This window comes from Gavialis gangeticus, unplaced genomic scaffold (genome assembly GCF_001723915.1).
Source record: "Gavialis gangeticus isolate Ggan-Ray unplaced genomic scaffold, GavGan_comp1, whole genome shotgun sequence".
Classification (NCBI taxonomy): Eukaryota; Metazoa; Chordata; order Crocodylia; family Gavialidae; genus Gavialis; species Gavialis gangeticus.
Genome location: NW_017728992.1, coordinates 193068935 through 193087727, shown reverse-complemented (window position 1 = coordinate 193087727; position 18793 = coordinate 193068935). Strand labels below are relative to the sequence as shown.

At 41.4% G+C, this 18793-nt stretch overlaps 1 protein-coding gene across 1 annotated transcript in view; it reads right to left on the bottom strand.

The window, feature by feature from the left end:
- TG (thyroglobulin) overlaps window positions 1-18793 on the bottom strand; it is a 257089-nt gene that overhangs the window by 92337 nt on the left and 145959 nt on the right. Inside the window, exons 39-42 of the mRNA XM_019519642.1 lie at window positions 17631-17850; window positions 14408-14501; window positions 8434-8593; window positions 1265-1464 (exon numbers count right to left, since the gene is read on the bottom strand). Of these exons, the coding sequence (XP_019375187.1) occupies window positions 1265-1464; window positions 8434-8593; window positions 14408-14501; window positions 17631-17850 (674 nt within the window). The remainder of the gene's footprint in view (window positions 1-1264; window positions 1465-8433; window positions 8594-14407; window positions 14502-17630; window positions 17851-18793) is intronic.

The following is an 18793-nucleotide window of genomic DNA, read 5'->3' as shown; positions in this document are numbered from 1 at the left end:
GTGGCAGGGGGTCAGGCTAGATGATCTGTTCAGGTCCCTCCTGACCCTAGCTACTATGAAACTATGATATAAACAAGGGTCAAATACAACGTGTCCACACAGGTTTTTGCACCAGCTTAAGTCAATCAAATTTGAAAGCAATTTCAAGTTAAATATCTTACGGAGTAGATATACATACGTGAACTTTTTTCTTGGGTACAGCTTTCATGACTGAAAAAACTTTATGAAATTAATACTTCTCCATGTATCAGGATGTAAAAGTGTAATTTTTAGCACTTAACAAAGACCCAAAATGAGGCATACAACACTGATGCATAATGAAAAATTAAATTACTTGAAGTGACTTAGTTTTTACATCTGACATAACTAATTTTCTATAATAAAAGTAGAAAGACACAATTATGTAGAATTTTGTGACTAAATGAAGGAGCAATCCTCAAAATCAAAGTATGGTTGAGGGGGATGAGCAAAATGTTCAATTCTGCATTACTAAGTGAAAAAGATGAAACAGTTTACACTTAGGCCACTGGCCTTTCTGCCCTTTGCTTACTTGACCATTTACTAGTACAATCATTCATTTTACAAGAAAAAATATAGTAATTACATATGGAAATAACACACTGTTCTGAGTTTAAATCATCATCACAGCTCTAAGCATCAACATGAAGGTGAGACGGTTGGGGACCACTCTTTTGCTGTATAATGCTACAGGACATATGATCACAGAACAAAAATAGGAACTGTAAGCACATGGACTTGAAACTTATTTTTAAAATCAGAGTTAGAATCTGTATGTGTCATGGGACTGGACAAATACTTCAGCAACTCTGGATCCTTCATATAGACCAGCTATTTGGCTCACTAGCTTTATAGCTAAAAACTGCTGAACAATGGTTATACTTGTAGAATGGAAACTAACCTGTTGTACCTATACATTACGAAAGTGGTCTATTTATAAAACCCATGAAAAACCACAATGATGAGAATGAAAATCTGAGTTCGATTTAATCAGTCACTTCAGAAAATGTCATAACCTGTTTGTAAGGAGCCTGGGCTCTTTGGAGCCCAGCTAAAATTTCTTGGTGCTACTGTGAAATCAGTAACAGTAACTGTACTTATTTTAGCCGGGCCAATGCTTGCATAAAATGAAGCCAATGTGCACATTCCATGACATCCCCCAAATCTATTCATGGGTAAGTTATCCTTTCATTATTATGTCTTTGACTGGTACCTGACTAATGAAATAAAGACGAATGGGACTCACCATCAACACTGCTCTCTCAAAAAGATTTGACTCTACAGATCCTGCAACTAGGTGGATGCTGGTAATGTCTGCTCCGCTCCTATCAGCCGCTATTGAAATGTGACGTGGATCACCTCCAAAGCTAGCAATGTTCTTCTTCACCCATCTCAGAGCTGCCACCTGATCCAAAAGGCCCCAGTTGCCAGTTGCTACCTGAGAACCTGTTAAAAAAGAATTGGGAAAATGGCATTTATTCACGTGCAAGCAAATGTGACATTAATCTTCTTCTTCTTACATGTGGCTAAAGGTCTATAAATGCAGTACTTGTTTTTAATTTGCCCTGAAATCTGGCCATGACATATAAAAGGGTCAATTAAGTGGCAGGACAGTCTCTGTAATATCTCTTTCCACTGTCAGGTCTAAATGGAAATGATACCAGAACTCAAGAGTCAAGAGCTTCTCAGACTGTCATTAGATAGAGATTTCCCCTTGCAGCCACCTCCATTTTACAAGTTAAAGCTTGGGGACTCTATTGAGACATATTAGCATGCCTTGAAATTTTCCATTGCCAGAATAGCAGCCCTAGCAACTAAAATCTTTATCTGCCCAACAGATCTAGTATGGGTAGTTACCATACATGCTTTTCCCTGCCCTGACCTGGAGATAACTCATCTAGGGCACTGGTTCTCAACCTCATTAGGCTCAAGGCAAGCCTTGGAAAATGCTAGCTCTTAGCTTTCACTTGTTTTTCTGACACTGGAAAAATGATAGAGCAATTCTTTTGTTACAGAGAACTCAGAAAAACCACAACAGGTCAGAAATGTTTCTGACACTTATGGATTCCTGTTTGAAAACCTCTGGATTTATCTTCTGAATAGGTACTTGGTCCTACACAGGAGAATCCCAAGAAGGTATCAACTTAGGATACGTATAAATTATTGTGCCAGGCAGTGCCATGCTGCTTTACACATGCTGTCTCCAAAACTGGAAATAGTATTAGTTTAGGGCTTTCAGCAGTTTGTTCCAGATACAGCACTAAATACACATGGCTACTCGTGGTTTCCAACTAGATGGAATAGGACAAATCAAAACCCACCCAACTGTAGAGTCATTAGACAAGTAGAGTGAGCAGGACTGAAGGCAGATAAGAAGTCAAGGAGGCAGTGCAGGTGAGCAAAGTCATGGATGCTACCAGAACCCCTAAGTATGGTTTGAATTGGAATGGGAAGATATGGGGCATGGATATTGTAACAAAACTAATGGTGCAGCATTCTGTGTACTGCACTTTTAAGAGTCTGCTACAGGCTGCTACCATTTTTTTCTGTTCAGATGCAGTCTAGTACAGAGAGGAAACACTGTGCTCTCAGGAGGAGATCTGATTTTGTTTTGTTGAATTCCCTTATTCTGTAATAAAATAATTTTGATATAATCCTTACAGAAAGTCATAACAGACAAAAACAGAGGGGCGTCTCCGCTACATCCTTCCAACTATTTAATTGGTTCAGTAAAAAAATATTAACCGCAAAAATCCTTGCCTCTGGCATTTTTCCTGGATATCATAGCTACAGTATCATCCCAGCTCTACCATAACAGACAAAAAGTCAGTGAAGATGATGAAAAAATGGGAGTATAAACTAGGAACAATAACAACTGCTTAGGTCTTCTGTCATGCTTCTCAGCAGAATGTAAAACACTACTCAATGGAGGTCTTCATCATGCATTACATTTAGAAGATGGGGAATCTGAATTATAGGGTGGTTGGCCTACTGCCCATGATCACCCAGCAGGTCATTGGGAATGAAACCCTGGTCTTCCATGTTCCAGTCCAATGGTCTAAAGATCACACATAAAAGAACTGAGGTGTGTGAGGTGCATTGAGAGTATCACCGTGTAGTTTAGCAGTAAAGTTAAGGTAAGGAAACTGGGTAAACAACTTTTTCCATTAAAATTAATAGGAGCTTCACCATTCATGTCAATGGGCCCAGAATTTCAAACATTCTTTGACAACCTGGTGGAGATGGTTGGAAATAGCAGGCTAACAACACACTGCAGAAACAGCAGCATATAGACGGACATCATGATAATATTAGCAATGCATTCCAATGCATTCCCAGATAAAGTTAATGAAAATATAAGAATCACCAGTTTAAACAAAACTAATAAAATTAACAGTTCTTCCAGCTGCAGAGATTTGCAAAAGAAAGAGGTTTCTCTTTAGTAATAATATTAATAATGTCAGCTTCATTCTACAAATGGAAAAATCATAAACATTAAAAGATTTTTATTCTGTATTTAGGACTTTCCTGTTTCAGTTAACGTCACAAAGCTCTACCAAATTTTATTTTAAAACTTAAGCATTACAGTAATCATTCACAATGTTGCAACAAGTGCCACTAACTACTCTTGTACCTCCCAGCACTACTTTTATAACATAAGAAAATCAGCTGAGCTAAAAATTCCAGAAATGATTCTGCTGCCTATAGATTGAGGCCAAGATTTTCTACCGTGGGTGCTAATGTTTTGTTCCTAAAGCAATATTTAGGTATCTAAATAAGTAACTCAAGCTTCAAAAATGCTGAGCAGCTGCAATTCTCATTGATGATATACTCTAAAGCACACCTACTTACATCCTTCTGTTAGATGATCTCCCAGATATACTCCCCACACCCCATTCTGTCCCTTATATGCCAAAGACAAAACACCTTGGATTCCTTTATACCCACTTACAATCTTCTAACCTACCCCTCTCGCATGCATCAGCCCTGAGTTTGGCCCAAACTGAGGTTTGACACAACAATGTGGATTACATGACTCCCCACTCTTATGCAATGGAAAAAAATTGAGAACACATGCCCCAGGTTCAGCTACCACTAACGAAACAACAACAGATGATTTCGCAACAGTGCCTGTGGATAATCTGATATTTCAACTGAGGGGTGGTATTGGTTTTAGTTCCCAATGACAAATTCTAATTAGCAAAATTAGAATTTGAAGCAATAAGAAGCAAAAACAAGCAATTTGCAGCAACCTGTCAAAAGGAAGAACAAATAATCATTTGTTGCTCCACCTACAATTTACAATGAGCCATTTATATTTATCCATCTATCTTAGCAAACTTTACATTTAAGAAAAGAAGAGGATTTTTCACAGTAGACAGAACAGCCATAATTAGCAATGTTTTTCAAACTGTTGCTTCTGCTGCCAAGGCCAAAATAGTGCATCTTTAAAATACCAACAAAAACACAGAGGGGAATGAACTGATAATGGGATAAGTAGGCTTTCAATTGTGTTGATGGCTCAACTTCAGTCTAAGACATTACAAAACTAGAAACTTTCATCCTGTAATAACTGCCCAGAACAGTTCAGTCTTTGTTACCAAGGACTAAATGGACACAGTGACTATGACTTCTTGCCTTTAGAAACAACCCATTTGGACTAGGTTGAGTGAGAGGCCGAGGAAAGCTTCCCTGCCTCTTGCTTCTGTTGAACCAGTGCTGCAAATGGAAATCATCAGTTCACAGTGTTGTCACACCAGTACTAGATTCAATCACCTTTCTTAAATAGAACAGCTTATTTTTAAAAATTGCTGCAAGCCTTCTGAGGGCTCTGCTAAGGAAGTGAAATCCATGTTGATGAGTTATCCACAGAGATCAGCCATGCCACCAGTACAACGGAAAGCAAAACTACAGAGAAAACACAACCAGCCTTTCTCTTTTGGCAAGAAGCGGAAGGTTGCAAAACATAGTTAATGACCTTCAGCGAGGCAAGATTTGTGCACTGACATTTACAGTAGTCAGACATGTGTCCACCAGGAATTTTTCAACTGCTTGGGTGATGGCCTTGGATAGAAATCTCATGAACAATCTGTTTTGAGACAAAGAAGACATTCCTGAGGACCACAAAAAGACACAGTAATTACATCAGACACAAGCACTTGCATTAGTCATTAAGGGCAAGATTTAAAAAGACATTTAGATGTCTAAATGCCTAAATAGGAATTAGGTACCTAATAACTTTTTGTACCTGGCCGTGGCTGTGATCCTAGGAAATGCTTACAAATGTTCTTAACTTTAAGCATGCGAGTAATCCTACTCCATTGGAATTCAAGTTAAGTGTATGAATGTTTGTGAGATGAATGCCTGAAAATCTGATACTGTTTTCATTTAAAGAAGTAGCCAAGTTCACTTTGACTTTGCTGGATACCAACCTAAGAGTCCTGTGGAAATCTGTGTTTCATATCTTGCCATATTTCTGGACATAGGCACATAAAATTTGGTCCCAAATTTAGGATTAGTGGAATGGATTTCAAGAAAACCTAACAAGCAGGCTAGTTGGTTTTAAAGTAATATTCTAATGGAAATCTAATATTTTAGGAAGCCAACACTCCCCATAGTGCTGTTTGTACCCTTGCAGCACTGTACTATTGCAGTGGAACCTAAACACTGAATTAGCTAGAAAAAAACTATTAATAAAAGTTGATTTGGTCAGTCTATTTTCAATGTCAAATTGAAAACACATCATGCAAAAAAAAAAAAAGGGATTATTTCAATTTGTTCAGTTTTACCAACTAAGATATCATTTGTGTCATAAAAGAAGAAATTCATCGTTTGTCTTATTTTGCCTATATCCATAGTCACCTACGCACACAGCAGTGGCCTTTCAATATGTGCAGGAAACCAGGTGTTTTCTACACAAACCACCCACAGCATATGCAGAGCCATGACCCACCTAGCTCCTCAGCAGCTCTGCCACATAAGAGAATCAAGGACAACTGCAGATCTGGCAGTGGAAAAGAAAGGAGGGCATTTTTTTCTCATGTAAAAACAATGAGCTGTAACTCATTCATTTCCAGATTTTCAATGTATGACAGACAAACATCAATGGGATGCAACAATTTGCTTTTCTGTGGGCAAATAACTTGATACAGCTCGTAGGACTGGGTCTTAGTTTGTGGGCTGACAGCCTTTATATGGTATTCATACTTCTACATTTAATCAGAAACAAAGAGGTAAAATCCGTATCCCATTGTAATCAATTGCAAAACTCCAGCTGACTTCAGCATGGTCAGGAGTTCAGCTGAGCAAAGTCCCAAGGTCCCTGGAACAGGAAACCTAACAGAAGGTTTTACTTGGGTTTAGTATATGCTCTGGGTGAACATTTGCATGGTATCAGAACAAGCTCAGGAATCCTTAGCTGTAATTTCCTGTTGCTATAAAATACAGCAATGGCCCCTAGAAAATCTCCACTGTGCTATGGAAAGACAATGAGTAACTAATAAAATGGCAAAAGTTCTACTTGCAATGAATGTGTGAAATCTTCCCCAGAATAACACCACTTGAGAGAAGGAGTTTGAAACCTGGGTCAATGCCATACAGTGTTGGCCTGCACTGAGGATGTCACTGGAGCGGGGAGAGGGAAGGGAAATGCTCAGGGACATCTCACTGCTCCCTGACCTACAGAAGTGGCTCAGGGGCAGCAGGCTGTCTGGTGCACTTGGCCTGCTCTAAAGGCTGATATGGAGCATGGACCCTTCAGAGCAACATGAGTGTAAGCAGAAGGAGCATTTCCTGTCTCTTTTCAAATACAGAATCTGCAGCTGGTTGGGGCTCTGTGTGAACTGTGCAAAGGAGCAGAGTGAGGTTCATGCATCTTCCCTCCCAACACACCTGCACATGGTGCTGTCGCTGTCTGTCCTTACATGGCCACCTGCAGCCCTGGCAGAGGGAATATTTCAGACCCTGCTGTCTAGGGCAGGCCTCATGCAGAGGCCTGAGTTCAAACCCCAACCAGCACACATGAGCTTGGAGCACTTCATATTCCCTAGATGAGGTCTGACCATACCACAGCCATTACCCATGCAATATTCAGCCCAGCTAGCAGTTTCCACTCAGGAAGAAACCTAGGTGAGGCAAACGGGGTTGAAGGAGGTTAGTGGGAGATGTGTGGGCAGTGCTACGTAATGGAAGCTTGCACAATATATATCCACTCTGCCTGGCTATAGCCAGAGCTAAATATCACTTTCAGAAGCATCCAGTTTACAGAAAAATAAAAACTATGATCTTTTCCCTAGATACAGATAGTACTAACTTTACACCTAAGTGAAAAAAGGAGTCCACAGTGCCTGTTGCTTCAGTCAATAATTAAAAACAGGCATTGCTGGAAATGAACTCCAAACCAAACCTGATGCCTTGGAAAGGAAATGCCAGGTGACAACTACAGCTGCAAGTCCAAGGCTTGCAAACCTCAGCCAGTGTCAATGAAAACACCAGCCACAACCCCTAAGACCACAGAAAGGATCCCATGGCAAGATACAAAAGGCCTTAAATACAGGCAGGGAAAGAGTAATTCCCTGCTCAGATCTTCTTTGGGTAGGCTAATAAAGCACTGAAGTGGACCAAAGTTTCAGTGTGAAGATCTAGAAATAGAAAACTCCATAAGCAAAGCAGATAAGACTGATGAGTGCAATATGAAACACAAGACATTACACTTCGGAGTAGGTAAGCCTGCGTACTGAACTGTACATAGGTTTAGGGAGTTTAAAATCGGGCAAAAAAATTGCAAGCCCAATCTAACTGAGTTCACCTGAGTAGGCGCATTATAGATCATGCTAACCTGTGTCTGGTCAAACTGAACACATGTACATACAATCAGAGTGCAGCTTTGGGGCTGGGAAAGTCCAGCCACTTGTCCCAGCCCCTGGGCTGTGACTTTCCTACCACCCCTACCCTGACCATGCTATTGTTAGCCATCCCACCCCCAGGAGGGCTTTAGCTCTTTGATACATGTGACTGTACAAATGGATCCATCATTTTATCTGAAATCAAAATCAAGCTGCTGTTCGGTGGAATCTTCGCTGGAGTCCTTCAGGCGGAGTCCAGGTAAGCGCCGGGCAGGGATCATTTAGGAGCAACTTTCCTGCACTCATGCAGGGCCGGATGACCCCGAGGTCCGTTCCAAACCTATGATTCCTGAGGTGGACCGGTTGTTTTTCCCCCTTTGGCACAAGTTGCTCCCCACTTTGAATCAATTTTCCCAGCATCCCTGGAATGCATCTTACAGACAGTTCTTCAAAGCTGTAGGTTTAATGGAAAGGAGAACCCCACCCCACCCCCCACAAACACTGTAGCATGCCATTTGGTTTGTTGCATTTTCCCCCTACATTCAGGGGTTCATAGCAGGACATGACTTACCGGTGCTAAGAAACCCAAAAATGCCGACACGGTAACTTGCAGTGACAACGATGACATCACTGACTGCAGCTAAGTATGATCCATCTATAGCTGCATTTCCTTTCTCGGTGTGATCACTCCCACCATTGTGGAAAAACACCAGTACTGCTGTGTTTTTGACCTGAAATAATCATAAACATGTTACTACAACAACAAGCCTGCCCAATAATCATAAACAAGTTATACTATCTACTACTCCCTAGGCCATAATCTCCTTTGGATCTTTGCTGAGAGCCTGGTTATCTTCTCTGTTAAAACAATCAAAGCAATTCAAAATGGTCTAGAAGGGATTATGATGATGAAAGGAGAGTTGGCAACCTGGCAGGAGCTCACACATATAATATATGTGATTCCAGGGAAATTCTGGCAAGAGGTAACTCACTGATATGTGTGCTGACTGGCCATCACTTCCCAGAATGGACTAAGCAATGTTTAAGGAAATCTTGTCTCTAGACTTTCTTGTATTTACACTGTACAGGTGGTAACTCACAATAAAACCATCCCCTTCCACACCACCTAGTCGATCATATTACTCAAAGGAGAGCCTCCCACTGGCTGTTTAATGGACCAAAGCTAGCCTTCTCTTTGCTGGAAATTGCTACTTGCCTATTTATTTAATTGACACATTGTAGTCAAGTCACAATATCAGGCAAAAGCATTATTGTGTCTTCTGGGACTCTGCTAAGAAATTCCCTTCCCTTCTCTCTGCAAACCCTGCCCTGCTTCTGCTCTGGAGCCCATTGACATTGTCCACAGAAGGGCTGGTGGCCTACATATCAAAGCACATTTGGGGTTTGTTTTCACCTGGAGCTCAAAGGCACTGGGCTTTGCTGCTGTTATTTTCTAGACACAGCTAACACAAAATGATGATCCCATTTGCATTGGCAGAAGATACAGCTGGGCATCTGTCCTAGCAAATGTGTTACTGTCCTCCATGCAAGAAGACCGTTCCCAGCCATCTGCAGAAGCACAAGTCAGGAGCTATGAATGGGAAATTGTTCTCAGGTGCCTCTAAATTGGCAGGGATGAGCCTGATTTTTGCACTTAAAATGTATCCCCGCCCCTTCCCTCCAGTGCTGGAGGGAAAAAGTGGTCCAGATACTTGTTACTGCCAGCAAACCATCATCAATTTTTCCTGCAAGCTGTGCTTCTTTAACCTGGATGCAAGGAAATGCATGATTTTCTCTGGACATTCTGCTTCTGCAGAAAAAAGTGCCAAGATCAAGAGTGTTGTGCCCTTCATTTCCTGGCAAAAAAGAAGAGAGGGCACAGGATGACAAAAAGAGAGAAGCTGAGAGCCTGTTCGAAAATGCAGTCTGAGGCACAGCACCTTGCTGACCCACATTAACTTATATGGTGTTATTAAAGATTGGTAGAAATCAAGTATAACATCACAACAGCTGGTCATGTTAACCTTGAGGGTATGTCTAAATGTGCACAGTCCTGCAGAGTACACATACGTGAGTCTAAACGAGCAGGGTGCTGTGTTGACATTTCTGCAGTTAATAAGACAAAAATCCAACAGCCCCAGTTGACACTGCCCCTGCAGTGGTGTTTTGATGTTGAGTTATTTAACCTGACTCCATGTTCTAGCAATGAGCAGCCTTAAGAGGCAAGGAAACAGGTGGGAATTAGCAAGAAAGGGCAGAGCAGAGGCTGCAATAACAGCTGTACTCAGTCAAGTGGGATGACTTAGTCCTCTGAAATCTAACAGTAAAAGAACAGTCCCCCACATACCCTTTTACCCCTTTGATGTCTAGTGTCAATGAAGTGACAGATGTCCCAGTTTGGTTGTTTTGTACATGAATTCAGCTTCTCCAAAAGCACAGGAAAGCATTTGGGGGATGACCCCTAACCAGAACAAAACCACTAAATCTTAGGGCCAGAAGTAAAAATGGTATTTAAGTTCCTAAAACCCCTTCAATGTCAATGGGCAATTAGATTTTTACATAAGACTTGGGTGCCTTATAACCTTTTCAGATCTGGCCTTGATTGCTTTCAGCTACAGTTGATGAACTGAAGGAAGCCATAAACATCACCCCATCACTTTTGGTGTTAACTACCTGAAAAACATGTTGTCATTTTTCTTTTAGCATCTTAAATGAACTATTGCATCCAACATGCAAGATGGATCTTATTGCCCATGTAACAGCACTGGCATCCAGTGAATGCCATACTATGCCAATGAGTATAATTTTTCAATCAGTCGGTGTATCATTTCCCCTCGCTCTCTACCTTGAATTCTCAGCTATATTCACTTAAGGGCCAGGTACAGACATTCAAAAAGCCTGAGGAGGAATTGATCTAACTTATGCAGTTTTCTGTAAGTGGTGTAGTTTAGACCAATAGCGAACAGAGCACATGTTCGCCTTTTAGTGGAGGGGGGAGGGAGGAAATCTTAGACAGGGCTCCACCATTTTTAAACCAGTCTGTGTGGGCCGAACTTCTGTTCTGTTGTGGGTACAGACCAGTTTCTGATGGCTTATACCAGTAAAAGTGAAATGTCTATAACTGGCCAAGAAGTGCAGGCTGAACTAGTACAGACTGCACGTATTAGGGCTAAGCAAAGAGAGGATCTGAAGCATTCAGATTCTTTTCGCTGACTAACAAATGTGGATAGGGTCAAAGTTTGATCTTGGCTTAAAATCTCAACACTGAAGTCAACGATGACGCTAGCGTAACAGAGTCGAATCTGGAGGCAGGACAGGAGATAGAGTAAACGTTACAGCTAGCTGGAAAAACTGGGCCAGCAAGTTCCTTACGCACAAATACTAGTACCAGCCATGACTGCCTTGTGGCTACTGGCCAATGCAGTGTTTTAACAGGTTTGTTTTACATTTGGACTGAAGGGCACAGACTCAAACTGTGATTTGTAAAATATGTAGAGAGACGTCCATCTGGGACAAGGCTACCACAGCTCCTACTGGCTCGGCTGGTCGGAAGGAAGAGGTAAACCCAGCAGAGTTGCTGCCGACTACGGGACCACAGGAGGCTTGTGTTAACCATGGAAGGCATGTGTGTACACGTGCACTAGCTGGGGTCCTCATTACCTGGTTACATCTTTTTTTCAGTATATGGCCACCAGCTGGCAGTTTCAGTGGCCTGTTGTGTACACAATCCCTTTATTGTTCCTGATTTGGGTACTGTGCACTGCAGGACTGGGCCCAAAATGAAAGCCAAATCTTAAAAAAGAAGTCAAGAGAATGAGAGAGGCCTCCCAGAAGTATTACATGAGCAGGTTCTTTGCAGACATCCCAGGCTTGCAAATTCTTGAACTTTTGACAAGTTTGGAGCTAGATCAAAACTGAGCAGATTAAGAGGAATCAAACCCAAAGCCCTGGACCAGAACACACTGGAGTTTCAGGGACTTCAGGGTGTCACTGCAGAGCTGGGCTCTACAGACAAAACTTGGGTACTAACACTGATGAGTGGCCTAATAAAACCATGACTAGTCCCCTGGCGTCTACCACCAGCACCTAACCGTTGTGCTAGCAATAATCCCATTGGTTTTGTGGAAACAAGAAAACTAAGAGGAATTTCTGAAAGGCCTTCTGGGGTTCAGCACCAGTTTCCACTGTCCTGTCCATGCTAGTGCAAGACACTTCAATGGTAGTTGGGCAGGCTCATTTTAACTCCTGCAGAGCCAGCCAGGGTCCTGGAGCAGTACTGTATGGAGGTATAAACCACCCTGACTGCACAGCAGGGATGGAAACGAGAAGGAGGGTCTCTCAAATCTTTATTTAGTGCTACTCTCTTTGCAGTTGAATTCTCTGCAAATCAAGCTGAAACCCAGCCCTTCCCTGCTAGCCTGGCAGGTGGGGGTGGTTACTGATGGAAAAAGTAACTCAGAAATGCTCAGCCAAGGTGGAGGCTTATGTACTGCATGTCGCTGAAGAACCAAAAGGAGGTGATGTCATTCTGTTTTCTGCATACTGGATCTTTAAATATAGGAGCCCTTTTCTGAGGCAGTTTGGTTCAGATATTACTATGTTTTAGCACGAGGATTATTATACTATTATTTGGTTCAGATATTACTATGTTTTAGCACGAGTATTATTATATTATTATTTGGTTCAGATATTACTATGTTATAGCACGAGCTTGTGCTCTCTGCCACTTCCAAGGACTTTATATCCAACGTTGGTTTGTTGCTGTTTCTTCCTCTAGACTGAAAATGTGGGCAATAGTTCTTTGCAGGTGGATTAAAGTAATACTATTTACCACGATAAGGAACACGAAAATGCTGTCCCTGTGGTAGATTATGAGGGTCTTGCAGATGCTAACGACAAGACAGCTGGCCACACTTATGGCCGAGACAAAGTGGGAAACTTCACAGCAGCGGGGAACGCAGATGGTGGCATTGCTGAACACAGTCATCACTTATGACTACACAGAGAAGTGATGTGGCCCAGTAAACGCACACAAAATTGTTTTACTTAGAAAAGCACCCTCATGCATTGCTGCCTCCAACTGCAGTGAAAATAGGGAGCTTGAGTCTTCTCACCCTGGATTTCCACACAAGAAAACAGGAAAATCAAGCCCATGGTTAAGGGAAAAAAACAATAGTTTGGAACATGATTCGTTCAAACAAGCATCTTCTCTCCTCAGAGCAACACCCTGCCAGGAAAAATGACCTAATGGTTTTTATCTGAGGTGACTTTGCACAGAAAATAGATGATAATCTGGTGTTGCAGATAGGTTGCGGGCCAGGATAAAAATATACATGAGCTTATGCACAAAGAGGCACAAACAATTTTGAATATAAAAATAGATTCTTGTACGGCAGATACTTTCTTATATCAGGATGTAAATCCAAGCCCCCCTTCCAGGTTAATCCATCATAACCAATACACTTATAACACCAAGCCCAACGTGGAGACTTATTTTTACCTTTTGTAAGGACACACTTAACATTTTCAGCTGTCAATTTCTCTTCTTGCAGCCATGTCATGCTCATTTTTAAATAGGGCCATTTTTGTGGGCTGGGACATAAATTTAGCACTACTTGCTACTCTTATTCCATAGCAGGCCTCCCACAGATGTCAACAGGAGGTTCATACAAAGATCAAAGGAAAAATATGTCCCATACATAGCAACTAAACTGTTGGTTATCATCAAGATGAATCATGTTGCATGCAATATCCTCCAATGGGAAAACAGTCTTGGCCTTTAGTGACACCATACATTTTCTATCTTTCCATATATTCCTTTCTCTCTCTCCCTCTCCCCATCTCATCCCTGTCTCCGGTATTCCCTCCCCTTCCTCCTTCAGTCCTTTGCATTTCCTACTCTGCAGACACAGGGTAGAAACAGACTTTGTGGCAAGACAAACAGAGCAGATCCCATTTAGATGTCCTGGAACAAAGCCCAAAATTGGCTGCCACAAAAGATGTGATATTATTTCATCCCAAGACACTGCAAAAGGCATCTGGAGGCCCGTTCCCAGCAATATGGTGGGGCAGGGGACCCCAGCATCTGACAGGCCACTGCTTCCCCCACCAATACTGGCTACTTTTCACCCAAGGACACATGTTTAAGCGCAGAACAGGGAACCCCACTGAGGACCAGGCACCCAGGGCCTCTGTCCATAGGATCAGGCTCCTGAAGCTCCACGGTGGCAAGGGCATAATCCTACAGGACAACAGCCCCAAGCAACCTCTGTACCTGCTAATCAATCGAGAACAGCTGTTCTGGAGCACAGCCAGCATAGCTGATCCCACAATAAAAATGACGTATGTTTGAAACAACACACGACACCCTAGCGAATAGCCTTCTGGCAGCAGAAGCAGGGGTTAAGTGGCTTATGGCTGCGGGGCATTGCCACCTTCTGTGATATGGCAGACAGCATTTCAGACATTTTCACTCCCACCAGTAAAAAATACTTTCAAATCAAAGAACAGTTTGTTACACATTGTTCCAGTCAACCAATACTTACAGTGTCGGCAGGGACAAACACATTCAGGTATAAGCAATCTTCACTGACAGTAGATGCCTGAACAGCTCCATCCCCAGGTTGCCAACAAGCAGCTCTAAAGACAGAGATTGTTTTGATTATGGCTAGAAAACCTGAATTACTTTTGCACAGGTTGCATTTCAGTTCCTGTTGAGCTTGAAATTTAAAGGCAATTTTTACACTTCTCTAGGACTTGTGTATCTGTGGGTCCAAAACACACCCCTACCACTTGTATAACAATATTCTGAGAGGCAGATGAAGAATATATTAGAGATGCAGATTTAAAACAGTACAGAATAAAAATAAATACCTATCCATTTTTGTTGATGCCCTAACAAGTCACTGACAATATGATATATATCCCAGCAGTATTAAAGTAATTTTTCTATCAAGAATATAGCCAGCTACCTACAGAACCTTTCCATGTCTTCTCCATCACATGAAACATGCCCCCTCTGAGATCCCTAGGAAACAGACTTCTTCTGTCTGCGAAAACATCAACACCCGGATACTAATGTCAGATTGATGCAAGACCCAGGTACTAGGCAGACAAGGTTCTTTGGGTGAATCTGATATCTTTCATTAGACCAACCTAAATAGTTGGAAAAATTTTTTAGCAAACTTCCCGGTTTAAAAACCCTTCGTCAGTACTGAAATGCATCCACATTGCACTGTTTAACATTATGGAAAAACCTTAAAAATTCAATGGGGAAGGAACCAATAAAATTCTACAGAAACAACTCTACATTTTACAGTCTATTAAGATTTTAGTGATCTTTGTTTCTACTAGTATATCATCTGATCGAATCCAGCTCTGGAGATATAATTCCCTGCTCATTTTTCTTAAGGCTAGTTCAAAATTTACCCTCTTTTAATACAATCTACAGGATTTTCCATAGGGGAGCTGTGTAACATAGCAATGCCATGGAACAGTTCATCACAGAAAGTAAAACAGCACACATCCTTGATCTATTGCAGGGGAAATTTTAGATGGGTAAAATGAAAATCCCCAGGCAGGACAAACAAGCTTCCAAATTGAATCATGAAAAAGTCCTATGGGATATTTAATACTCAGCAAGAGTCAGAGCCTCATTGTAAAAAAGACAATATCTCATCAAAAAAAACGAAAAAAACTCAAGCAGAATTCGCAGAAGAAACAGTGCCACCTGCTGCATCGACACCACAGAGGTTCATGAAACAAATGGATTTCGATATACATGCGGCAAGCAGCCATTTCTCTCACAAGTTTCTTATCCAAACGTAGATCAGACCCAACCCTGACAAATTTAAGTCTATGGAGAATCTCCTATATCAGTAACTGTGCTAGTTTGATCTTGGTTTTAGAGAGAAAAAATTGTGCTGTGATGATGTACACATAGTCCTTAAAGTTGCAATGACCTTCATCCACTAAATGCACAAACACATCTGCATATCAAGGTTCCTGAGATTCTCCTGTAGTTAACAACAAGGGCTTTGATCCTCCACAAATAATAAAGGAGAAAAGCTGAGACTTTCAGCCGGCTAAGGAACCCCTGAAAACTGAAATTATGCGCCCTAGATATGTGCACTGGATAACCCTAAACTGCATGGCAAATCACAGACAAATTCTTCACGCAGAAGCAAGAGATGGTTGTCAAATGGAGAGCACAGGAGCAGATAGCTCTGACCAAAGATGATAACACACAGTGTTACAGCCACAGGCACAAAGAAGCTGCACATACATTACTGCAACAGACTGTGCGTGTGAATCTGGCATCAGAATGCACCTGAACAAACAAGAAGCTACATCTTATCAGATCCTTCCAACGTATGCCAAACTGTGGCTAATGTGGTTATGCTGCATACACCCCCATGTCTGCCATGTATCAGGTGCCTGCTGAAACATCGGGCCACCAAAGGTCATAATGCTTTCAACCACCCCAGGAGAAAGTTCCTCCGTTGAGATTTGCTTGCTCAGTGTGTTAATTAAAATCCCTTGTTAACAAACATCCCAATTGGTTCTTTATCTTCCATGTGGCCAGACCAAGTCCCTTTTAGTTCTTAGCCTCAGTCATTATCAGACTTGGTTACAGCCCTTACTTCTTGAACTCCCACTCAAAAAGTTCTGCTGAGGCCCTTCACTTGGTCTTTGTCCCTTTCGTTAACCTGCTTCCTGTTTTTTGTGTCTTCTCTTTCCTTGCCATATTTCAGAGCAGCTGTGAACTAATCTCTTTAGTTGATGGGGAGGCTGACAAATTTCCTCCCATACCAATGCCATGTAGGTGGTTCAATTTGATTTGTTTCAAGTGTACTGTATTTTGCCTTCTCTTTAATGGACCAAGAAAGCATTGCCCAGGGACACAATAGTAAGTTATTAAAAATGTATCTGCTTTCAGGTGTGTATGTTGTTTTTCCATATTGCACATATGCAACCCTCCAAGATTCCAGAAATATTGATATTTTATACAGCTGTATCAGAACGTTTGTTCTTTGATTAATCCATGTATATTCACCTGTCACTTTGGTTCTCCTGGCATACTAATAAATGACCTTGTCCACAGAGGAATGAACCTCCATAAAGTACCCTGTCCGATACTGCCATGAACTGTTCATTACAAAGAGGTTTCAGAATTGTGCTTTTACTCAAACTATTTCAATCCATGCTTGCATTTTAATAGACTTTAAAGGCAAAAGAGCCACATTAAGGTTATCTAGCTTTTCTTGCTGGAGACCACTACTGAGAAAACATCACCAGCCATTTTTGTATGCAGCTGATAACTTCTGCTTGAGCTACAGCATCTCTGAAAGCAACGTGCCAAAAAACTACACTACGTTAACTCCCTTCCAAACTCACCAGGACTGAAATGTGGGAGATATCAGAAAAAAATGTAAGTAGTAAAGTGGAATGACAGTAATTTAGAATCTGATTATTATTTGCAATAGACAGAGTATGGCTAAATACAGGTTTGGGGTACTGCATACCATAAGACATTTTTTCCGCACATAAATATAATAATGGATGGGTTAATAAATTACTACATGCACGTGCCAAAAAGAGCGCACACTGCCTCAAACCTACATTTAACAATGCACCCTATTGTCTTTTGCAGGTAACAGCACGTATATCATGCTCATTACAGTAGAAGCCGAGTTTCTGAATGAGCTTATGGAAGTGACAGAAACAAAGAATTTTGCAGGGGATCAGGAACTCCTGTGGCCTCCTCACCGAGCCATGGTGGCATTCCAGGATTCCAGCCAAGTAAATGGTACTGGAGGATGAAACCGGTTCTCTGCTACTGGTGGCGCGGCGTATGGGATTCCAAGGAACTGATCGACACTTCTCCACTCTGCACCAATGCGGATTGCTTGGGACCTACCGATCAACACCCCCTGGGATGGGATGTTCACAGAGGTTATGCCAGGCTCAGAGATAGGCAGGAACAAATCTAGTTGAGAGAAGGGGGGAAAAAAAAATCATTGTCCTTATTAATTTAGGAAACTTTTCAAGAGCTGTTAGAAGACTATGTCTTATTTTTGAAAATGACTTTGGACCCAAATTTCTATTAACTTTCAATGATATTGGTCCTTAAACATCTAAGTCACTTTTGATGAAGACTGCTTTTTACTTATATTTTGCATGGCATTAGATATTAGGTGCTGCATACAGATGTCATCGTACTGTACTTCCAGTCGTTAACTCTTAACATCTCTTCCAGGTAAGCGAATACACCAGAAAACAAATCTCTCTTCTAAGCAGTTTTATTGTAATCAGAAAATTATCCTAAGAATATTTTCATTATTTAAATACAAATTACCCAATTCTTAAACATTCAGTAGGCCAGATGGGGAGGAGAAGGGAAAGGGAAAAGGAAAGACGGAGAGAAAAAGAGGGAGGGAGAATAGGTCTTTTGTCCAATGGTGAGGAGACAGCTGAGAGATGGCAGACCTGTTCTCCAATGAATATTTAATTATTTTATATAAAATAGAACAGCTTCAGCACGAGAAAATGAAGCACACATCTCAGGATACCCTATGGCCCAGTCGTTACTACCATGGGAGGAGGGCAAGGCTGGTTGAAAACTCTGTTCTAAATCAAGCAGAGAAGGTTTTTTAATCTCTATTTCACATCACAGATGACTGTGTCCTGATCCCTTTGGCTGTAGACAACCTCCTCTTTGCTGGGTTTGTAAATATGCCATTTGGCTTTTAGTCTTACTGATGATGATGATTTTGGATCAAAACAAGTTTTATTCCATCTGAAATCTGATACATGGAAAACTCTGGATCAACTTGAGACTTTTTTTTTTTTTTTTAATTCTCTGGTTTATCAGACATTGAACTGAAAAATCAGTGATGTGCACAGCACCACTTTAAAAGAAAGTGAAAGTC